General features: G+C 41.5%; 1 protein-coding gene across 5 annotated transcripts in view; it reads left to right on the top strand.

Annotated features, from left to right (window-relative positions):
• rasgrp3 (RAS guanyl releasing protein 3 (calcium and DAG-regulated)) overlaps positions 1–25183 on the top strand; it is a 56554-nt gene that overhangs the window by 30366 nt on the left and 1005 nt on the right. For 3 of the 5 annotated variants that reach the window (XM_079248950.1, XM_079248951.1, XM_079248952.1), the window contains 10 exons: positions 2741–2914; positions 8074–8190; positions 12560–12838; positions 13010–13090; positions 13251–13364; positions 13447–13562; positions 20137–20284; positions 20431–20467; positions 21736–21885; positions 23693–24069. In XM_079248950.1, coding sequence (XP_079105076.1) covers positions 2741–2914; positions 8074–8190; positions 12560–12838; positions 13010–13090; positions 13251–13364; positions 13447–13562; positions 20137–20284; positions 20431–20467; positions 21736–21885; positions 23693–24069 — 1593 coding nt within the window. The remainder of the gene's footprint in view (positions 1–2740; positions 2915–8073; positions 8191–12559; positions 12839–13009; positions 13091–13250; positions 13365–13446; positions 13563–20136; positions 20285–20430; positions 20468–21735; positions 21886–23692; positions 24070–25183) is intronic. The other 2 variants (XM_079248953.1, XM_079248954.1) reach the window with 2 other exon arrangements.

Here is a 25183-nt window from a genome sequence, read left to right as displayed (position 1 = left end):
AAGAAGAAGAGTTTATTTAAATAATGTTGCTGCATATTTCTGCAGCAACAAGCTGGTGGGAAGCTGCTCAGCTGCTGCAGAGCTCTGACTGGTTTTTACTGGCTGATCTGAAGCAACACCGACAACATTACACCTGATCTGGGCTCTCACTGGGAACCGTTTCATGTTAACCCGTGAGAGTTTAAACCAGCCCTGAAACAAACCTGCTGCTCTGGTTCCCAGAACTCACTCGTATTTTCCACTATGATGCCGCTGAAAAAAACCATCCATCACTGTGATTATTTGTAATGATAATAATAGATTTCATTTAGATAACTCTTTTAAAGGACTGCACTGCAAAAACTAAAATCTAAGTAAGATTAAAAATCTTAAATTGAGTACACAAATGCTTATTTTTTTAAAGGTAAGATAATTCTTAGTTTTTATGCCAGAGAATTCCTGTTGTTTTAAGCGTATTTTTACTTGTTCTGGGAAGTCTTGACAAGCCAAATTTTCTTGTTCTGTTGGCAGATAATTGATCTTATTTTAAGCAACATTTACCTAATTTTTGTATATTTTTTCCTTGTTTTTTAAGGCTGTTTTTGCAGTGTAGAGACGCCTACGTGGATTAAAAAAGACAGATGAGGCCTTGTCCCCCCAGGTTTGATGCTTCTGGTCCAGGGACAGTCATGCACCTGTGGAGCAGAGGTTACAGGATGGGGTGTAGGGGAGGAGCAGGTCTTTCAGATGAGGGGGGGCTGGTTATGAAGTGTTTAGTGTTTTAGTGTTTTAGGTGATTCAGGGTACAACGTACAGGACCAGGAGCCAGTGAAGGGACAGGTTCAGGTCCTCTGCAGGCCTGTTAATGAGTCATTCATTTCAGGTTGGTGTGTCTCGACAGACACATTGGCCAGTTGGACTCATAACCACTCTGATGGTTACCAGTTGGACACAAAACCACTCTGATGGTTACCAGTTGGACACATAACCACTCTGATGGTTACCAGTTGGACACATAACCACTCTGATGGTTACCAGTTGGACACAAAACCACTCTGATGGTTACCAGTTGGACACAAAACCACTCTGATGGTTACCAGTTGGACTCATAACCACTCTGATGATTACCAGTTGGACACATCTCAACTCTGATGGTTACCAGTTGGACACATAACCACTCTGATGGTTACCAGTTGGACACATAACCACTCTGATGGTTACCAGTTGGACACAAAACCACTCTGATGGTTACCAGTTGGACACATAACCACTCTGATGGTTACCAGTTGGACACAAAACCACTCTGATGGTTACCAGTTGGACACAAAACCACTCTGATGGTTACCAGTTGGACACATAACCACTCTTATGATTACCAGTTGGACACAAAACCACTCTGATGATTACCAGTTGGACACATAACCACTCTGATGGTTACCAGTTGGACACAAAACCACTCTGATGGTTACCAGTTGGACACAAAACCACTCTGATGGTTACCAGTTGGACACATAACCACTCTGATGGTTACCAGTTGGACACATAACAACTCTGATGGTTACCAGTTGGACACATAACCACTCTGATGGTTACCAGTTGGACACATAACCACTCTGATGATTACCAGTTGGACACATAACCACTCTGATGGTTACCAGTTGGACACATAACCACTCTGATGGTTACCAGTTGGACACAAAACCACTCTGATGGTTACCAGTTGGACACAAAACCACTCTGATGATTACCAGTTGGACACATAACCACTCTGATGGTTACCAGTTGGACACAAAACCACTCTGATGGTTACCAGTTGGACACAAAACCACTCTGATGGTTACCAGTTGGACACATAACCACTCTGATGGTTACCAGTTGGACACATAACCACTCTGATGGTTACCAGTTGGACACATAACCACTCTGATGATTACCAGTTGGACACATAACCACTCTGATGGTTACCAGTTGGACACATAACCACTCTGATGGTTACCAGTTGGACACATAACCACTCTGATGGTTACCAGTTGGACACAAAACCACTCTGATGGTTACCAGTTGGACACAAAACCACTCTGATGATTACCAGTTGGACACATAACCACTCTGATGGTTACCAGTTGGACACAAAACCACTCTGATGGTTACCAGTTGGACACAAAACCACTCTGATGGTTACCAGTTGGACACATAACAACTCTGATGATTACCAGTTGGACACATAACAACTCTGATGGTTACCAGTTGGACACATAACAACTCTGATGATTACCAGTTGGACACAAAACCACTCTGATGGTTACCAGTTGGACACATAACCACTCTGATGGTTACCAGTTGGACACATAACAACTCTGATGGTTACCAGTTGGACACATAACCACTCTGATGGTTACCAGTTGGACACATAACCACTCTGATGGTTACCAGTTGGACACATAACCACTCTGATGGTTACCAGTTGGACACATAACCACTCTGATGGTTACCAGTTGGACACAGACCATTGGCATTGGGCCAGTAGTGATGATGTACTGGGTGCTTCTGGACATAAATCTTAAGATGAAGACATTTTCAGCTTTTCTCAAATTCAGACTCAGTAAATGTGAAGAGCTTCTCTCTTCCAAACCAGTCAGTCAGTGGTTGATCTGCTTTTCCTCATCGGACGTTTCATGCTGACTAAAGTCCTTCTGAGCTCAGGTATCACCTAAAAAAACCACATCTGATCCTGAATCTGGTGAATTCCTTCTGTCCACAGTTCACTGACTATCAGAGCTACGTGATCCACGGCTGCCTGGTGGACAACCCCACCCTGGAGCGCTCCATCGCCCTGTTTAACGGAGTCTCTCAGTGGGTCCAGCTGATGGTGCTCAGTAAGCTCACTCCTCAGAGTCGTGCCGAGGTCATCTCCAAATACATCCACGTGGCTCAGGTAACTCCATCAGATCACAGGTTTTAACCCTTCTGAGTCGTTTGGGACTTTTTTTTTTTAATCCTTCCAGGTCCTTTTCCACCAGTTTTTAGCCATCAATCTGGTTTTCTTCCCTCCTATAGGATGGTTAGAGGACAGTTTTCTTAAAGGATCCTGGAGACAAATAAATTATCTTCCCTTTCAGGTTATCAGAGGAAAATAATCCTCTCCAGAAACTGCTGTAAAAACATTATAGATTCACTTCACTCCTACCACATGTAATTATTTAAATTATTTTAATCCTTTAAGTCCCAATCTGATCCCATGATGTCACCATTTTAGTTAAAAATACAGAAAAACACGAGTTATTTTACGCAGAGCAGTGGTGTAGTCCAGGCTATAAGTGGGTATACAGAGTATACCCACTTCTAAAGCATCTGTGATGCTTCTTTTACAATAACAAACATTCCCATGAATGTACGTCTACCAGCAGCTCAGCTAATGTTACCAAATCCACAATGGTGCAGTTAGCCAGCAGGTGCATTAATCTGAGCCTGAACATCGATATAATAAAGATGTTTATATGTCTAGCAGCCAGACGCCCACTGCCACTCTTTTTTTTAAGGGCAAAAACCTGAGAGTAAACCCATTTCTTGAGGGACAACAGAGTACATGTTAGAGGGATGGAGAATTAATGTAAGGAGAGTTTTTACTCCTCTGCAGTCCATCACAGGGCCACTCAGAGAGAGAGAGAGAGAGAGAGAGAGAGATACCCATTCACAGACACATTCACTCGCCCCCAACCAAGGCTCCAACCTTACTGGGAAGCCACAGTGCTAACCAGTACACCAGCATGCCGGCCCTCATATTTGTGTTTCTGTTTTTTAATAAAACAGATAAATTAGAATCTAAAGGGTTAAAATAAATTGAATTTTGACATGTTTAGGTTTTATGATGTCTGAAGTTGACCAAGGGGCGTCTGTAGCTCAGGAGGAAGAGAGAAAGTTAGGAGGTCGATTCCAGGCTTCCTCTGACTACATGTGGAAGTGTGCTGGAGCAAGACACTGAACCCCATGCTGCCCCCCTCCCCCCCATGTCCCTGTCAGGGTATGAGTGTGTGTGTGTGTGAATGGGTGACTGTGACAAGTAGTGTAAAGCGCTTTGATGACCGGAAAAGTGCTACATAAGTACAAGTCCACAAAAAAGTGGAGAGAAACAAATCTGGGATGTTTTTGGACGAGACTGACTGGTCATCGACACTAAAACCATCAGGAACATTTTTAATTTGACTTCATGTGACTTAACACACACAAGGTGTGTTCACTTTGATTATCAATCATTTCCCTGTCATTGTTCCATCCTGCCATGGTGGATGTCTCTTTCTGAGGACGAGACGTCCTTTACTTGTCTCTCACTGGAGGAATGGCTCACTGATCACTATGCTTGGTTGCTGTCTGAGTGTTTGGGATCTGAGGTGAAAGCTTCCGACGCTGAGAGGAAAAAAATCATGATAAGAGGATCCTGTCTAGCCTGATGGGTCCAGAAGAACTATGAAAATCTGAGGATAACATGACTAGAAACAAGCTTTTCTAAATGTCATAAATGTGCACAGATTTTTGCGTAAATTTTAACTCAATTTAATTTATTCAGAAAGCAGTTTTCATGCAAAAAGCAACACAAAGAGCTTTCTACAATAAAAAACAATTTATACATATTTAAAAAGCTTTTACACACAAGAGGATATAGCAGCAATTTAAAACACTCCCTATCATACACATGCATTCACACACACACACACACACACACACACACACACACACACACACACACACACACACACACACACAAACAACAAACAGATATACACTCCCTTCCCCTGCAATCCGCACACTGCAGCCATATGGCTGTAATGCAGGAAGCACTCCAGCCATCCAGAAGAGACAGTCACCGTGGCAACGATCCTGCTGACCAGGCAGGAAAGCTCCCAGTGTGGAGAATCCATAAGAGGAGTTTTACAGTAAAAGCAACATCAAATAAACACAGTCAGGACAGATAAGAGTGAAATTGATAGAAATATTTAAATAAAATAAAATAAAAAGAAATGGAACTTCAGAACAGCTAAAAAGGCAGGTCTTGAGCAGCAGCCCTGAGGTTCTCTGGTTGGCCGTTCTACTGATGAGGACTGTGCAGGTTTTCGTCCTGACTGTAGGAACAACAGGCTGGTTCCAGACGATGTCAGGCTCCATGGCGGCTCATTGTTTAAAAGCAGGTCGGATACATACAGCTGTGCTCATATGTCTTCGTCCCCTTTCATTAAAGAAAAGCTGAATTTACAACAGTCACTCAAATAACTGGAGACTTAAAAAAGGAACAAGAACTTGCAAAAATATAATTTAGTAATATAAGACACTGTTTTTTTATTTTTTTATTTAATAGAGTTGAAGAAAGAAAAACAAACAAACATACAAATGTGTTCTGGACAAATGAGAGACTTTTCTGTTGAACAGTGGGACAAAATACCTGTCAACAGGTGCAGAAGTCTGACTGAGAGGAACAGAAAACACCTGACTGGAGCGGAAACATTAAAGGATTGTTCAACTAAATATTACTTTATGACTGATGGGATATGTAATAAATTATCTTATTTGTTTGCTTTTTAAAAAAGATATTTCAATTTAACCAAAATTGGAAAATAATGTAATGATTTTCATAAAATTTTTATTTATTTTTATCATTTTTATTTATTACTTTAGTCAATTTTAGCTTATTTTACAGGCAGCAGTTTTTTTCCTTCTTTAATGAGAGGATATGAATAAATATGAGCACAGCTGTAATGCAGCCCACGTAGACATTTCTAAACCAGACATTTATAGATTCATGCTGATCCGTTGTGAAAATGTGTAAATATGTAAAACTGATCTAATATGTGCAAAAATAAAATATTTTATAATATGTAATCAAATCAAATAAAATTAAATTATGTAAAATAAATATCTGAGGCAAAATATTGAAGAAATATTTCATTTGCCCCAAATTTGAGCTTGTTCATAATATTTTGTAAACGATACAGGCTAACATTAAATGGTAATATCTTTGTTTTAGTACCAGTACATTACTAAGACTGTTATTTTACTGGTTTGACCCACTGGAGATCAGACTGTACAGTATGTGGTCCCTGAACCGAAATGCAAACGGATTCCTCTGGTTTAGAGGGTACTTGGCTGAGAACCACTGGTCTACATGACCCGTTTGACCCGATCAGTGTTATGTATTATATAAGACTGCTCCCTCAAATCGCCACTAGATGGCGCTCTAAGACACAAAATAAATCCACTCTGTACTTTTACAGCTAACCATAAGACACATTGCCACCTTCATAACTTTGTAACACCTTTCTAGCTGCTTTTATTCAATAAAAGCAGCAAACTTTTTGTTTGTTTTTAGCTTTTCTGCCATGAATGACGTGAAAGCAGATTTACTTCTAAATGTGCAGCCCTTCAATCAGAGGAGGCCCGGCCCCAGCTGGCTGTAAAGCTGACTGTCCCACAAGACTGTAAAATAAAAAGTGCAATGCTGCCACTGGTTGATGCCGCCAGGACTTACTGTCAGATATTAATGAACAATCTGAGCAACAACATTTAAAAAGTGAGAAATGCTGTAAAATGTTAATTAAAACCAAACTAGATTTAATGAAACTAAGCTAAAAAGTTTTTTATTTGTTTTCCGAAAGGTATTGATAATAGTATTACAACACTGTTACTTTAATAAGGTTTGAAAACGATGAGAATCTTGATAAATAAGAAGAATAAAGTGGTTTTTGATGGATTCAGTTCACCGCGGTAACAAAGCACCTTACATGGTCCATCAGCTTCTCTCACAGATAAAATACCTGCTTTTTATGGTGTAATAATTGTATTTATTATAATCTAATGTGTTATAAAATCAATGCATCAATTCCACTGAATAATCTCTGCATTAGCTCCGTGATGTTAACAACATGGATGATGCTCTGTTTGTTCACTCTACATGGATAAATACCAGATCTGCAGTGTCATACACCCCTAATGCAAAATGAGTCAGAATAATATATATATAGCGTATATATAGTTTTATAGCACAGAAACGACAAAAGACAGCAAGTTCTAAATCAAATCCACATTTGTCAAATTCAAAGTATGGAGACACTGTTATGAACTTCAAGCCTCATTGCTGGACATTAAAAATAACACTGAAAAGTAAATACATAAACTTAAAGTTCATTAACCCTTTCATGCATGAATTAATAGTAAAACAATCCAACATATTTCACATTTTGTAAAAAAAAAAAACAAAAAAACAAAAAAAAAAAAAACCACTGAAGTGGTTTTTTTTTTTTTTTTTTTTTTACAAAAATACCCTCAAACATGAATATACAAGAAAAAAGCTTGTAAATAGGTGTCCACTACATGGCCACTATGCATGAAAGGGTTAAAAACAAAAAGTTTTACATTTAGGCTTATTTAGCTTATTACCAGACTCATTTAACAGTGTATCACTATTAAACATTTCCTTTGTGAAATATGTTTTTCCCAGCATCAGCCTGGTCCATAACACTTAGCAATATTATCTTTAATCTAGAAATAATCTTCAAAAACTCAAAATACTGACCAGACATCCACTTAGTCTGCAGCATCTGACCTTTGTTGTCTGGTGTAGTAAATGACTGTTAGTAGTTCTACTGTTATCACTTAACTCTGCTCCAGTTTGTAACATTACAGCCGCGATATGTTTCTTTTTCTCCATCTTTCCTCTCATCCAAAGCACGTCCACTTCAATGTAAACACAGAGCTACAGCAAGCGTTGTGCGTCTAAACTGGTCTTAATACATTTCTTTTGAGGCAATTGTTTTTATTTTTTTAAATAAAAATCAACAAATATAAGTTGTAATATGTGGTGAAGTTGTAGGAGGGTATACTGATAAAAGTCCTGGTATGCACCATACGCTGTAAAAAAAAAAAAAAAAAAAAGAAAAAAAAAAGAAATAAATTAAAAAAGAGTCCCGGTATGCAAAGGGATAAAATTAAAAAGTGCTGGTACTGCGTACCGCTGCGTACCGGCCCACTTAAAGCACTGGTGGCAATAGAAATGACAACATAAAAATGGAAAGATCCTCCTTCCGACATGTCCCTGTGTGTCTACAGAAACTGCTGCAGCTGCAGAATTTCAACACTCTGATGGCGGTGGTCGGTGGGCTCAGCCACAGCTCCATCTCTCGGCTGAAGGACACTCACGCTTACCTGGCCCCCGAAGTCGTAAAGGTACGTTTTCATTTGTCTTTGGCTGCACATCACTCTTCTTTTATAACGTTTTCCAGCCCAGAAAACTCTGGTTTTTAATCAAACAGTTAAATAACCTGAAGATTATTTAAGAGTCAAAAGAATTTCAGATGTTCTAAGGTTTTTGTAGACAAAATAACGTTTTTATTCTTTTCTGTCTTTTTTCCTTTGTTTGCTCTCAAAGAAGAAATGAGGGGCATTACATTTAAAAAAAAATCATAAAACATGTGCTGGTCTCTCTTAACAGCAGCCTAATCCCACTAGTGTTCAGTGGGAAACACAACTAACACACAATGAAGCAGCGCGTCAGAATTTAAGTTTAAGGAATTAGTCCCAGTTCTCTGAAACATGAGTGTGGTATCTGACTATGGGACGCTCCCAAGAAGCCCTTTTTACACACCACCACTGCCCTTTCATAGACTGACGCCGTTTTGTAGGCAGCTCTATGTGACATGGCCGCCAGACACACCTTTACCAAATAAACCCTAAGAACATCAAAACAGCGGGAACAGGACTCCACCACCAGCTCATTTGCCATCATATGCGCTGCGCGTGGAAGAGGATCGTGAGGTTTGAATAGTGTGTATGATGTTTTGTGGAAGCTTGGAGGTAACAAAATTTAACCTCCGGTAAGCCCACAAAGCATGGCTGTGTAGGTGGGAGTCAGCGATTTGAGGTGTGTAAGTCACATGACTAAAAAGCTATGGACTTTTAAATTCTTAAAATATATATATATATATATATATATATATATATATATATATATATATATATATATATATATATATATATATATATATATATATATATATATATATATATATATATATTAAATATCACGAGTTGAAAATAAATAGAATAAAGGCTGTGTAACACTCACAGACAAATGTTGAATAGTTTGAAATCGTTTTAACATTCAGAGGTCCTGCGGTTGAGGAGATCTGTTTTCTTTTATTCTGCTTTGTGTAATTTGCAGACGGTCCCTAACTAGGACCGCTGCGGTGAAATTGGAAGTCACAACACACGATAAGGCGGCACAGGCTGGCAATATGTAAGGAGGAGACTGCCTGTTCAGCAGTTGGAAGGTAGAAAGTGGGGAAGACCGAACATCGTAACCCCACGACGAAGCGGCTTCGGGTCGGGAGACCGTGTGTCCGAATATCTGCTGAATATTAAACATCAACCTGACTTTACATCGGTCATCTCAGCCATATCGTTCCCAGATTGTGTCACCACATCGCTGTGGAGTTTCCAGTCCAAATATTTCACCTGTTGTCCACCTGACCCTTTGACAAGGCAGTTCCCGCCGTTACAGAACGGCAAATACCGTTTTACAGATGGATCTTTATTCACTGATTATTATGTTAAAACTAATACAAATTTAAATAAATAAATCGACAGATCTCATTATTAGATTTCCAATAGAGTCTATTACGTGAGCATCTAGCATAAACAGGGTGGGCTGAACACAAAATGAAGTCTGTAAATGAAGTCAGACGTTACAGTCCTCATCCCCCACGCCTAACGTCCGCTAACGGGCCGAGGGGCGTTAGGACCCGGGGTGCACAGAGATCTGGGGGCTCATTTAGAAAGCTGTCCCACGCAGAAAACCCGGCGTACGCCGATTATATTCACATTTTGGGGTTTATAAAGCCTGTTTTCCGTACGTACGCCACCTGTAGTCATCGTTACCACGCTCAGTTTTTAAAGGCTTAAAGCCTGTTACATCCTCCACGAGACGCAAGAACTGAGTTCTTGTTCTCGAGGCTGCAAGAACAAGAAAAAACATCTTGTTCGGCAGGTCCATACATACTACACGAGAAGCACGTCTGCAGCGGGAAGGGACACTGCGGGGGGCAGATGTCTGCTTTATGCGCGATTAACCCGGTTGTTACCTCCGCCGAGGAGGCTGTTTTCCCCGGCGTCTTTTTGCTTAAGGTAACTTAAAAGGTTACGGATGGATTTTATAAATATTTCAAGTGTTGTTGCAAATGTAAAAAAAAAAAAAAAAGAACTGATTAAATTCTGGTGGTGATCAGGATCACCGTTTGGATCCAGGAACTTTTTAAAAGGATTCTTTAACTTTGTGCTTGGTGGAGGTTTCCACTCTCCGCGTGCTTTTCTAGTTTCATATTTAACGAGCAGCGGGTCGTGCACGCGGCTGGGTCCGAGTGTTTTAATGCTACATGTAAAAATGTTCGTACTTTCTCACCACCTCGATCAGCTGTTTTATCAAAACAATCCGTTTTGCCGGCAACAGCAAACACACGGAAGCAGCAACTCCGCTTCCTGCTTTCTCTGTGTTAACCACGCCCACCTCCAATGTTCGACCAATCACACGATACGCAAGAAAAAAGTTCTGCCAGCCGGATGTGTAAATAACTGTCCTCAAACGCGTCCGCGAGAACAAAATGACGTCATTTTATTCTCGGAGCCTCGAGAACAAGAAAAAGGTTCTCGCTTCTCGTGGAGTATGGCTCCTGGCCCGCAGACTCCACCGTGGGCAATGGCGTCCTCTTGTGGCGTAACGTGCAACTGCACAGCCCCGTTCTGTTCGTCACTGTTTTTAATCGGCTCTGACTCCACAGAGCTCTCTGCAGGTCCATCCTTCCTCCTCTTGGTGTGACTGTGAGCTGGACTCTCCGACTCAGTCTCTGCCAGAGGGAGCAGACCTCCGGCTGAGCCCGGTCCCCTTCCCGGTGGCTGCGCTCTCGGTCGTGGCAGTGTTGCCAGATTGTGTGAGGAAAACAAGCAACCAGCTGGATGAAAACAAGCCCAGAAGAAGCGACCTGGCCCCTCAGAGAAACAAATCGTAACACTAATATATCTATAAAGAAAGAGGGGGGGGGGGGGAGAGTTACCACAGAAACTATTCCGTCAGTCATGGCTTGGGTGAATCCACCATGAAAAATGGGCAGCTTTACTATCAGAGAAAATAAAGAGCCTCATCAACATGTTATTATTCATATTCTGTGAAAAATGGCCAAAAAAGAATTAGTTCTGCCAGCGTATGTAAACATGAGCACAACTGAATACAACTTTATACGATTTTATAAAACTGGGAGCAAACCAGAGTTAAATTCTCCTGGCACACAAACTTTATTTCTGAGGTCAAATTCCACCTTAAGAGGTTTGTGGGGGTGGATATAATAACAGCTGACTCTCAAATGAAATCAGGCCTTTTGAGAATTGAGATTCCACATTTTATTGACAAAAATGCATCATCGTAGACTCTTTACAATAATTCATGGACATCATTGTAAACGATACTGTAGCGTTCTCCATATAAATCTCTATGTAATAAATGAATGACTAAATCCCATTAATTGATCTTTACATCCTAAATACAAACAAGCATATGACAAAGCATGACCAGAAGAGTGAAGCAGCAACATGCGTGAACATCATTTCATCTCTTCGTTTCACTTGTTGTTCATCAGTTAAAACACAAACATATTTGCTCTGTTCAGATGGGCCCGATATCATCTGTCACATCGGTTTTGTGGAGAGAGGAACAGCAGCAGATTGGAGACGCTGATGGACATGGCTTTTACAGGCTCTCACGGCCGTTTAACCAGTTTCTGGCAGACAGTGGCGTTTTACAACACCGGTTTGGGCCGGCGTGGTTACCAAGGAAATGGGGTTTTGGGCAGATCCCAGAAATTGATAAACTACTGTGTGATGCTTTTCACATAAATGTGAATAAATGAGAAAGATGTAAAAATGGTTCATACAGGGAATAAATCAAGCCCAAATAAGCAACCAGTGTTTTAAAAACAAGCCTAAAAAATCACTGATGATATTTACAAGCGACTTAAAAAAAAACAAGCCCAAAGTTGCTTATAACAAGCAGACCTGGCAACACTAAGTGACAATCAGTCAAGCTCTTGTAGTGGAGGAGGCCCCTCCCTTCAAAAGCTGATGTGACTGTCTGCCAGTAGGGACTGGTAATGTAAGGTTTCTGGAGACCTGTCCCATAATGAGATATAAATATTAAAAGGCAACTGAAACCAAGAGGCAGAAATACACAGAAATCACAAGACCCAGGTGTAATAGATCAGCTGAATGAACCCAGGTGAACTAACACGCACGAAACAAGGAAAGACGGAAAACATGAGGAAAACTACAAAATAAAACAGGAAACCAGAACGGAGACTGTACATAAAACCCTCCACAGCATGAAGAGGGCCTGATGACACTGCAGGTGTGTTGTTCTCATAACAGCTTGAATTCAGGAGGATCCAGCTCCACATAAGTAGCTTGAAGGACTAATTTAAGCCCTAAAGAACCAGTAACATCTTCCCGTCTCGACCACTCAGTGATTCCATCTGTTTTCCTTTTGCTCCCCCAGATCTGGAGTGAGATGACTGATCTGGTGTCTTCCAACAACAACTACTCCTGCTACCGAAAGGCCTTCAACGAGTGCCGGGGTTTTAAAATCCCCATCCTGGGCGTGCATCTGAAGGACCTGATCGCAGTGCACGTGGTCTTTCCTGACTGGTTAGGGGACGGTGAGAAGGTGAACCTTGTGAAGATGCATCAGCTTTACATGACCTTCAATGAACTGGTTTCACTGCAAAGCAAAGTTTCCCAAGTGGAGCCCAACATGGACCTCATCTACCTGCTAACGGTGAGAGATAAGTAGTATTTATGAGTACTAAATACTACTTGTATAAAGGAAGGATTAAATAAAACACACTTCTTAAACAAACCACGACTGAAGCTGTTTCTGCAGAATTACACCAAAAATCTTACAGATTTTTAATGACACTGATTATAACCAAACATTCCTATTCTTCAGCTTTCTTTAGACCTTTATTACACTGAGGATGAGATTTATGAATTGTCGTTGCTACGGGAACCACGTAACCCCAAATCAGTGGTAAGTTTCAGCTAAGTTTTACCGCATCGTGATCCTTTATGTGAAAAGCTTAAAGATGTTTCAGCTTTGCCTGCCATTTAACATGAGAGGTGGGGATGGGTTATACTGCTTTGCACAAGATTTTTAAATGATATTTTGTGTATGTGCCTCCTCTCCACAGCCAACCTCTCCAACGACTCCCAACAAGCCTTTGGCCCCATTGGACTGGGCCTCAGGTGTCACCACCAAACCAGACCCCTCTGTGGTCAATAAACACATCAGGAAGGTGGTGGATGTAAGGAGAAATGACCACACGCTTCCAGAAAATAGACAACTATGTTGCCAGGAAGAGAAGTTTCATGTCTGTCTTGTGATAGTCTGTCTTCAGGAATTACGACCACGACCATGATGGTTATATTTCCCAAGAAGACTTTGAGACCATCGCGGCCAACTTTCCCTTTCTGGACTCCTTCTGTGTTTTGGACAAAGATCAGTAAGTGTGAAAGCAGCTACATTAAATTAACCAACTTTATTTAGAAAAGACTAACAACAGCAGCAACCACCAAACAAAGTTCTGAACAGAGGAATACAATTTCTAAGAAATAAGTCAAATGTTCACCAAGAGCAATTTTAAAAAAATTATATGACTAATCTATGATTTATCTTCTGCGATGGACTGGCGAGCTGTCCAGGGTGTACCCCACCTTTCGCCCAAAGACTGCTGGGATAGGCTCCAGCTTCCCTGCTACCCTGAATTGGATTAAACAGTTAGGAAAATGAATGAATGGATATTTATCTGGGAAGGAACAATATCAAGAATTAGATACAGAGTCTTATGAAACCCATAAAATTATAAAGCACTTAAGAAAATTAAAATACACTAAAAATTTGCAGTTTTGCACAAATGATTAAAAATGTACAGATTATAGGAACAAGGAGAAACACTAAGCTAGAGGATTTTAAACACACCAACTCTGTTACGACCCCCATGGGGTTAAAAGGGGGTGGTAACACAAAATAAAATGGGAACTAAAGGTAAAAGTTCAAAGATTTTATTTACAAGGTAATTTCAAAAGAAAACAATCTGGGTTTAGCTCAAGTATTTCTGTGAAAGGTGATAAAAACAGTGTCTTATGAACTAAACAGGGAATGTCCAATCAAAAACCCTGTATGCACTGGATAAGTTTAACTAAAGCACAAAACACAAAAGAAAACATGACTCTAACCTGTAAATCTACAGCCAAACAGAAAAACAAAAGGTTTCTGTAATTCTACAGCCAAACAACGAAATGTCTGTAAGTCTACAGCCAAACCTCAAAAGGGCTCTGTAACTCTACAGCAAGTCCTTTTTCTCTGATTCCAGACGTAAATCCATGGTGGCAAACTGTGTTACAGTCAGACACAGCTGCCCTGAATGGTGCAGATAGTCCTTAAGTAGCAGAGTGGCAGAGGTTGTATCCAATGGATGAAACTCCATGCAATTAGTCCACCAATCTGGAGGCACGATGGTAAAAAGCAGAGTCCAGGAAGGCCAATCATCGAAGTGCGCTGGAAGCCTTCCATTTGCACATCAGCCCACTGTGTAGCAGGCGAGGGCTGTAATAACTATCAGTCAGGTTTTAGACAGCACCACAGCACTGACTCTGCTCTGATCAAAGTAATTACCAACATATGTTGGAATACACTGCGATGGACTGGCGAGCTGTCCAGGGTGCCTGTCGCCCAAAGCCAGCTGGGATAGGCTCCAGCTTCTCCGCAACCCTGAATTGGATTAAGCAGTTCAGAAAATGAATGAATGAATGTTGGACTACATCTTCATCTTCATGTTGCTTATCCGGAGTCGGGTCGCGGGGGCAGCAGCCTAAGCAGGGAAGCCCAGACTTCCCTCTCCCCAGCCACATTTGCCAACTCTGTGGGGGGGATCCCGAGGTGTTCCCAGGCCAGCCGAGAGATATAATCCCTCCAGCGTGTCCTGGGTCTTCCCCGGGGTCTCCTCCTAGAGGGACATGCCTGGAACACCTCACCAGGGAGGTCCAGGAGGCATCCTGACCAGATGCCCTAGCCACCTCAACTGGTTCCTCTCGATGCGGAGGAGCAGCGGCTCTACTCTGAGCCCCTCCCGGATGACCGTGCTCCTCACCCTATCTCTAAGGGAGAGCCCGACCACCCTGCGGAGGAAACTCATTTCAGCCACCTGTATATGAGATCTCGTTCTTTCGGTCACGACCCACAGCACATGACCATAGGTGAGGGTAGGAACGTAGATCGACGGGTAAATCGAGAGCTTCGCCTTCTGGGTCAGCTCCTTCTTCTTCACCACGACAGACCGGCGCAGAGTCCGCATTACTGCAGACACCGCACCGATCCGTCTGTCGATCTCGCGCTCCATCCTTCCCTCACTCGTGAACAAGATCCCGAGATATTTAAACTCCTCCACTTGAGGCAGGACCTCACTCCCGACCCGGAGAGGGCAAACCACCCTATTCCAGCTGAGGACCATGATCTCAGATTTGGAGGTGCTGATTCTCATCCCAGCCGCTTCACACTCGAATCGCTCAAGCGGGAGCTGGAGATTACGACCAGATGAAGCCAACAGGACCACTGTTCTGCAAAAGCAGGGACCCAATCCTGAGACCACCAAGTCGGATCACCTCAACACCTCGGCTGCGCCTAGAAATTCTGTCCATATAAGTTATGAACAGAATCGGTGATAAAGGGCAGCCTTGGCGGAGTCCAACCCTCACCGGAAACGAATCCAACTTACTACTGGCAATGTGGACAAAGCTCTGACACCTGTCGTACAGGGACCGGACAGCTCGCACAAGGGGGTCCAGTACCCCATGCGCCCGGAGTACCCCCCACAGGAGCCCCCGGGGGACACGGTCGAACGCCTTCTCCAGGTCCACAAAGCACATGTAGACTGGTTGGGCGAACTCCCATGCCCCCCCCAGGACCCCAGAGAGGGTATAGAGCTGGTCCACTGTTCCGCAACCAGGACGAAAACCACACTGCTCCTCCTCAATCCGGGATTCGACTATCCGGCGGACCCTCCTCTCCAGGACCCCTGAATAGACCTTCCCAGGGAGGCTGAGGAGTGTGATTCCCCTGTAATTGGAACACACCCTCCGGTCCCCCTTCTTAAAAATGGGGACCACCACCCAAGTCTGCCAATCCAGCGGTACTGCCACCGATGTCCACGCGATGCTGCAGAGGCGCATCAGCCTGGACAGCCCCTCAGCATCCAGAGCCTTAAGGAACTCCAGGCAGATCTCAGCCACCCCCGGGGCCTTGCCGCCAAGGAGCTTTTTGACCACCTCAGCGACTTCAGCCCCAGTGATAGGAGAGTCCACCCCTGAGTCCACCAGCTCTGCTTCCTCATTGGAAGACGTGTTGATAGGATTCAGGAGGTCTTCGAAGTATTCCTTCCACCAACCCACAACGTCTCAAGTTGAGGTCAGCAGCTCCCCACCTCCACTGTACACAGTGTTGATGGAGCACTGCTTCCCCCTCCTGAGCCGCCGGATGGTGGACCAGAATCTCCTTGAAGCCATCCGGAAGTCTTTTTCCATGGCCTCGCCGAACTCCTCCCATGCCCGAGTTTTTGCCTTGGCGACAGCTGAAGCCGCCTGCCGCTTAGCCCATCGGTACCCATCAGCTGCCTCCAGAGTCCCACAGGCCAAGAAGGCCGGATAGGACTCCTTCTTCAGCTTGACGGCATCCCTCACATGGGGTGGATGTTTGAATACAGACAATGGAAAATGTCAGTCTTAGTATCACTAAACCGCAGTGCTTTGTTGACCACAACACGTCAGTCAAACTGCCGGAGAAATGGGTGGGCCTCTCTGGCATCGTGCTAAACCGGTTTAAAACATAACGAGATGGTAGAAAACAGGAAGTACTTGGTGTCAGCAGGTAACTTTATATCTGAGCAGACAAGAACTACATGTGGAGTTCATCAAGGTTCCATCTTGCTGCCTCTTCTGTTTAACGGCTCCCACTGGCATGTGGGTCAAACAGAATAACAGTAGTTACCATGGCTACGCAGACGACCCACAGATCTATAATTACAATCCCACCAGAAAACCGATGTTCTTTTAGTAGATGTATTGATGAGCTCAGTGATGTGCAGAAAATTTCTTTAGTTGAGCCAAACTGAGGTGATCATCACAGAAGTCAAACAGAAATGTGTGAAGCTCAGCAAAGGTCTTTTATACACCTAAAAACCACAAACCGGGTCATAAATCTGGGTGTACTGATGGACTTAAACCTAATTTTTGAAAATCACATTAAGGGAATCACAAAGTGACCAGCTTAACCATATATATCAAGGGTCAAAGGTCTGATGTGTCAGCAGGACCTGGAGGACCAAGTCCATCCTTTCATTACCACTCAGCTTGATTATTGTAACCATGTCTTTACAGGTCTTCTAAAGAACTTAGTCAAATGCAGCTCATTCATAAGTCTGCTCCAGTCCTCACCAAGTCCAGGAAAGTGGACTACACCAGTCCACTACCTGTCCATCACAGACTTTAAACTTCTGTTGCTCGTCTATAAAGCTCTGAATGCTTCAGAACATTTATAAATCACTGACCTCTTGTCCCAGTGTGGACTTACAAGACCCCTCAGGACTTGTCTATTCTATTCTATTCTATTCTATTCTATTCTACAGTCATTTAGCAGAGATTTTTATCCAAAGTGACTTACATCTGAGAGTGAGAACAACACAAGCGAGAAATCAAACAGTCGGACTGCTGCGAGTCCAGCTGGACGCAGGTGTTGCCAGTAGGTGCTACAAGCAGATTTTTTGTCCCCCCCCCAAAAAAAATAGTCCCTTTGTACGGAAGTGTGTTGCATTCACTTGGAAAAAAAAAAAAAAAAAGCTCTGTTTTTCTGAATGTTTTTCTGTACGTAATTCCATATGGGTCAGCTTATATCCATGGAGGATACCGTATCTAACTAACTGATCTTGATGATACGTGTTCAGAATGTCAGATGAGGTTTTACATCTGAACAAGCGTAAATCTGCAGGTGTCTTCGCAAAGCGGACAAACTAATAATGATCCCATCCACATAACTTCGAGTATTAAAGTATTTCCCAAAGTCTCGATCCCAAAACAAAGTAGGCCTAAAAGTGAATGAAACTAAACAAACGAGACACGTTGGACCTTCTCTGGATCAAGCTTGTTAATAATGCTAATGGGCTTCAAAAACAGCGTTAATTCAGAAATTTTTTTTTTTTTAAATTTAAATTTAGGCTTATGTCGTTAATTCAGAAAAACAGTTTTGTTTTGTTCTTTTTTAAAGTTAATGCAATACGCTTCCGTACCTTCGTGAAAATAAAAAGAACAATAAAATCCAGGTTCTCCAACTCTTCTTACAAATAGCAGAGTTAAACTAAGTGCAGAAAAGTAGCTAAAGACTCTGCAGATCACACAGGTCTTTCAACCACCATGAAACAAAAGAGGAAAAGAGTCTGGCTGGTGATTTGGACCCACATGGTGGTGGTAAGGCGAGGCGTCTTTCACTGATGGACTGTAAGTGTCGAGAAGGAGCCATCTTGATCCAGTCTTTTATCAGTTCCCAAAGTAAGAATCAGACATTGAGAAACTGCTTTCAGCTTCTATGTCCCGGATGTTTGGACAAAACTCCCAGAAAGCCTCAGATCAGCTGAAACATAGATTATTTAGATCCAGGTAAACAACTCTTATGTTCTGAGCTGTATTTCAGTAGTTTCTATTTAAAAGTACAAATCTGTCCTTTCTTTTGATCATGTTTATATCAGGTGTTCTTTCTTCTTTTATCTTTTGTTTTTATTGTAAATGATGTTTATTTTCTGCTGTGTGATGACGTTTCGATGTCTCTGCAAAGTAATTCCAAATGTTATAATGTTCTATCCAGCTAAACTTGCCTTGCTTTGCTTAAGATGGATAACACAAAGATTTTAGTCCCTCTGAAGATCCAACCCATCTCACCCATCTTACATCAAAACATGCAAAGGTTGCTCTGACAAGGTTGCAGTGACACATGTCGTTGCAAACTGTTGACAGCTGAGGACAGACGGAGAGTAGCTAATGACTAAATAATACCAGACTAATAAAACCTGATAAGTGGCATAATACCAAATTAAAGCGGTCTAGTTCAACTTAAGTGTAAAACTATGTTACTTGATAAAATCAGTAGGTAAGAAATCTGATAAATGCTACTAAACTGCATAAATGAAGACTACTGTGTGGAAATAGAGTTCACTTTTCATTTCCACGTGTTCAGCAACCTTTATACCTCTGAAAACTACTTCTGTATGTGATGTATTCAGTGTAAATGTATTGAATTGAATTAAACTTTTATTGTCCCACAGGGGAAATGTGTCATGGGCACAAACATACATTAACAAAATAATACAAAAAAAGAGACATAAAAATGAAACAGTAAAGTCAATAAAAATAGAAAAAAGTGTAGACTTGTACAAATGAAATGGAAAATGTGTGTGTGTTCAAATAATTATGAGAGGGGAGCGGAGGGATGAAGGGGAGTGAGGGGGGGGGGGGTGGACAGAGGGTTCACCGCTGAAGGCCCCCTCCCTGCGCCGTAAACTGGGAGCAAACATTATTCCTAAAGAGCCATAAAGCAGGTTTAATACATAGTTTATATATTCTGTATCAGAACAACATTAAATCATATTGCCCCATATATGAACATGGAAATAGTAAATAATGAAGTAGAAGTCAGTAGATGAACTGAAAGCCATCAAAGAACATTATAAAATTAAAGTTAAAGCATTTTATGTTTTAAAAACAATGCCTTTAAAAATAACAATATCATAATAAAATGGTGGCAAAGTCAAGATGAGAGCGACTTTTACTGACTGGAGAGAGCTCAGAGTAGAGGTAGGATGAACATGATGCTGGATTAGCTGTTCATAGGCAGTGAAAGTCGCGTGTCGTCAAAAACGGGAGCTTTAAGGTGGACCAGTGGTTGTTCAGTACAGAGCTGGAATAACCAACCATTTACTAACAGCTGTACTGAACTAGAGGAATATTAATGTGTTCTTCTCTCTTTCCTCTCCTCAGAGATGGATTAATCAGCAAGGATGAGATGATGGCATATTTCCTTCGGGCCAACCCTCTGCTCCAGTGTAAGATGGGACCAGGATTCATCCACAACTTCCAGGAGATGACCTACCTGAAGCCCACCTTCTGTGAACACTGTGCTGGATTTGTGCGTATCCACATTTCTCGCCTCCTTTGCTTTACGGCTGTAACAATAAAGAATAAAGTTAGAACAAGGCCCGCCTCATGGGAACTGTTGGTGTTTGTGATCTGAAGTTTTCTTTATTTGTCTTTTCTGTCTTTCTATACCTGCAGCTCTGGGGGATCATCAAACAGGGCTACAAGTGCAAAGGTACAAATGTTTTTTTTAATATCACATTGAATATTTAACTGTAATTCAACCTTTTATCATGTTTAATGCATTGGTTTTTTTTGGGAGATAAAATTTTATATTTTCTTCTTTTTGACAAAAGACAAAAAGCAAGGAAAAAGAACTTAAATGACAGGACGATCCAAGGATGAATAGAGAAGAAAGGAGATAGAATAATGAAATAAAATAAGACAATAAATTGTGTATGTGCGTATGCACGCATGTATATGTGTTTAATGAAAGTGTGACAAAAACAAACACACTGAAGCTTTGGGGATCCTGTGGGTTGAGATTGTCAGGACTGAAGCAAAAATTTGCTGATGAATGGGGACCAAGTCTTCTAGAAACGAGGTGTGCTGTGTGTGCTGAGGTCTGTTGGCAGCTTCTTCCAGAGGGTGACTTTCAAGTGGTTTCATGTTTTCCAGTTCAGGACGATTGCTTCCTTGGCGACCACCAGTGCTGAAAACTGTCATTTGTAAAGAAGACATGTCTCCCAAAATGCTAGTTGTGGGGACAGAGGGATGCGGGAGCATAAAATATGAGATGGATGATCTGTGAATTGTCTAACAGATGTACAGAGCCAGAAAACATGCATACACCTGTCAGCAGTGTGTTGTGTACAATGTGTGTGTTGATCTGATGTAGTGAAACCCATTTTATGGCGTTTCTCACCTGTAGTGTTCTCTATGGTTGATCTGGTATTGTCTTAGTTGAAGGTTGGCGGTTTTACAGTGAGTGAAATTATTTTGGAATATTTGTGCCCAAAATTCAGTGTCAGTGACGGGGAAGTCCTGTGTCCACCTAGATATTGGGAGAAAGTTTTTTTATCTGTAGTATTCAGAAAAGAGTAGCTCTTCATGGTGTTTTTATAAAGCTGGAAATCTTTGTGAGGTCTTCTAATGTATTTAATACATGTAAAAATTAGATTTTATCAGCTTATGTCGGCATTAAAAACAATTTTGGAAATTATCTGTATCAGTTTTGACTTTTTTAATGCCACATCTTTAACACAATATGCTCGTGTTATATATCAAACTCTTCAGCTATGTCTCCCCTCAGTGAAAATGAAAAAATATAAGACATTAATATAAGACAAGTATAATATTCCAGACAGTTTTGTTTGGTTAGCACAACTTGCTTCAAAATGGTTGATATTGGTTGATGGGTTGGACAAAATTAGTTTGTACGTTTGTATGTTTATGCATAATGTACCTACAATGTCATATAACAAGTTTTTACATCCTTTCCAGATTGTGGCGTTAACTGTCATAAACAATGTCGGGAGCTGCTGGTTCTGGCCTGCAGGAAGCTGATTCGCTCCAGCTCTCTGAGCAGCGTTTCTCCAACCAGACTGACCCACAGCTCGCTGCCCAGCAGCCCTGCACTGCCCACCTGTAAAGGTCCACTTCATTTACTCAAACACATATCGAACACATGTCAAACACCCTTCCTTTAAAGAAAAATCAAAATTCACAATTGTCCCTCAAATGGCTGGAAAATGAAAAAGGAAATAATTAAAAATTTGCTAAAATATACTGAAGTAAAATAAGATGTGTTTTCATTGAAGTGAGTTGAAAAGAATAATTTTTTAAAAGAATTACCTGGACATATGAGAGCATGTTGCTGATGAGCAGGGGTCTTAAATACCCGTTAAAGTGCAGAACTGAGTCAATGATAGTCAAAGGAAACACTTTGCAGTGATCGGATTGTTCTACACAAAATGAGTTTGCAAGTGATGTAAACTATATTAGCTTATATTGTTTTTTTGCTTCACAGTTCAAAAGCTCTCATTATTTTATTTACATTTTTATTCATTATTACTTAAGTCAATTTCAACTTATTTCAGTGAGAGCTGGGGTTTTTTTCATTCTTTAAATGGAGGGTATGAGTACGTTTGAAGATGACTGAACGTATGTAAAGCAAAGAGAAAAGGCTAAACGTTGCTGTCAGAATAGTTTGTTTTAACTAAAGTTATTCTGCAGACAAATTCAATTCAATTCAACTTTATTTATATAGCGTCAAATCACGGCAATGCCATCTCAAGAAGCTTTACAGACAAAAAAAAAGATACATAATGAAAACCAATTCATAATAGCCTACATAAGGAAACCAATAGATTAAGTTGGATCTATTTGGATCAGAAGAACTCAACATAATTTCTGATGTAAATTAAAAATCAACATAAAGTATAAAATGCAGCAAGTCAACCTGCAGACCAGTATTTCTTAGTTTAACATAATCTGGCTGTAGGATATCTTTTAATGTTTAATAAAGAGAAAATTCACATTTACATTTTACATTTGTGGTTTAGTAACTTTGGGCTTCAAAACTGGTCACCAGCAGGTGAAGTGCAGAAAATACAATTTAGTGAACATTGAAAGAAAAACAATAAAGTTTATCAGTTTGAACAGTGAATCTCTCGTCTATGTAGTGTAAAAAATAAAATATAGTTTTGAAAAGGTTTGAAAATAATTGTATTCTCGTTTTATTTATATTTCCCACAATGTCCTAACTTTATTGGAATTTTATTTCTAAGTTCAAAACTGGGTTAACAGGTAACAAGACTCACTGTTGGGGTGTCCAAACTTTTGCACTGCAGTTTTTTCCTATTTAAGTCTGACGCCTTGTCCACACGTAGCAGGTATCTCACAAAACAAAGATATTTTTCTCCGATTTGGCCGGTCATCCACACCAAAACACAGATTTATGCACTCAAAAATGATGGTTTTAAAAACCTCCGACCAAAGTGAAGATGTGTGAATACTCCGTTTGCTCATCTGCATGTGGACATGTATAACCGGGGTTTTAGGTTTTTAAACGTGACCGTCTGCGACAGAAAATGCCATGATGTCACATGTCGACCTTTGTTTATGTAACTGGGGGTCTTGCGTTCATACTTTTATAATCTATAAAACAAGAACACAAAGAATTTCTGGGAACTTCAGCCGCCATCTTTTAAGATTAGTCAGCACTGTCAAACTTTCACCAACAACACAGCGCAGACCTCCGGTTTGGCCTTTTCAAAATAAAAGCATAGGCACACCGCTTACTGAATTAACTCTAACATTTACACCAGCATGGACGTCCTCGAAACTGTGATGGTGTTATCTGAAAAACTGAAAACAGAGTTTGATGTGGAGACTCTGAGGTCGGTTGCATGCCAGTGCCACTAAGTTTCTTGACAGTTTTGTGTGTTTCATCCTTCAGACGAGGACGATGTGTTTGAGTTTCCAGCTGTTACATCGGCAGTTCCGGCTGTGGATACGCCATCCATCACTCTGATGACCGGATCAGCTCAGAAGATCTCTGTGCGCCTGCAGAGGGCCACAACCAGCCAGGCCACCCAAACCGAGCCCCTTTGGCCCGAACTCAGCTGGGCGGCCACAGAAAGCGGCTCCCACACATTCCCCAAAATGAAATGTAGGACTCACAGGAAAACATCGAAAAACAAAGGTTTTGCTTGCTGGGAAAACCGGAATGACGGGCAGCACCAGGCAGTTCCGTCACTGTGCAGCGTGACCCATCAGAACCAGCCGGAAAGTTCCGGAAAGCCCACACACAACGGGGTGACTCTCATAAGGAAGGTAACAGACTCACCAGGGATTAAACTCAAACTTTCCTACTTTCAGCTTGACCCAAAGTTGAAGGAAAAGTCCCACATTAGTATCAGCTACTTTCCAGTATTTTGGGGTTCAGGCTGTGAAAACAGAAGGCAGAAATACAGTAAACACGTTTGTTTCATCAGCCTCGAACTCTGACCAACCCACAGCAGCTACAGAACTTAGATGCATGGATGTTTAGTTAACTGTACGAATCACCATCCAGGTCACACGGCATGTATTCATACTGCAGAGGTGAGTTTGTTTCAGTCATGCCGAGAGACAGTCTGTAAACCACAAGTCTGTATTAAACTTAGTTGTACTGGAGATTTACAGTAATATAAAGCTCTTTTCAGGACGCTCAAAGACCTTGACAACAGAACAAGTAAAATACTCAAAACACGAATCAACAAACTCAAAAACATTAAAAAAGTTAGGATACCTCCTCAAATACAGTCAATTCAGATCTTTAAAATCATTAAAGGCAACATACCTGTTATTTTAACCCTGTCAGGTCAGAGCGATCATGGTGGTCCAGGAGCAGGCACAACCGTTGAGAAAACTCAATCTCCAGGTTGAGCGCTTGGTCATGAAGGGAGTAGAAAGAAGGTTAAAGTCAGAGGAGTGGAGATCACAGGATGGTATGTGGAGATGACGGAGCTCAGTCAGATAGGTGGGAGCCAGGTTACTGAAGGCTTTGAATGTCAGGAGGAGGACTCTTAGGAGGTGTGAGTGAGGAGGCGAATGCTCTTAACTCCGCGATGCCCTCTGGTGGATTTACTGCTGAACAACCATGTTAACATGAAGGATGCATGGAAGTATGAGAGCAGTTGATGTTTGTGTGCACGTAAAGGAAACAGAAACAGGCCTAAAGATGGAAGATGTGAATTTGTTTCCATTTGCAACAGCTGTTAGTGTGGAACTATGATGATCAGTGTTTCGGGGACGACAAGTCTTGATCCCACTAGTTCAGAAAGCTTTTAACTGTATCAGAGAACCTTCTGTAGATGAGACGGCACAGACTGGTGGGTTTATTTAGCAAAGTCAGTCTTCAGGCTCCTTAACATGATTTTTGACCAGAATCTTGATACAGATTTTA

Source organism: Telmatherina bonti, assembly GCF_933228915.1.
Source record: "Telmatherina bonti genome assembly, chromosome: 11".
Lineage (NCBI taxonomy): Eukaryota > Metazoa > Chordata > Actinopteri > Atheriniformes > Telmatherinidae > Telmatherina > Telmatherina bonti.
This window is presented reverse-complemented; position numbering and strand designations above follow the sequence as displayed.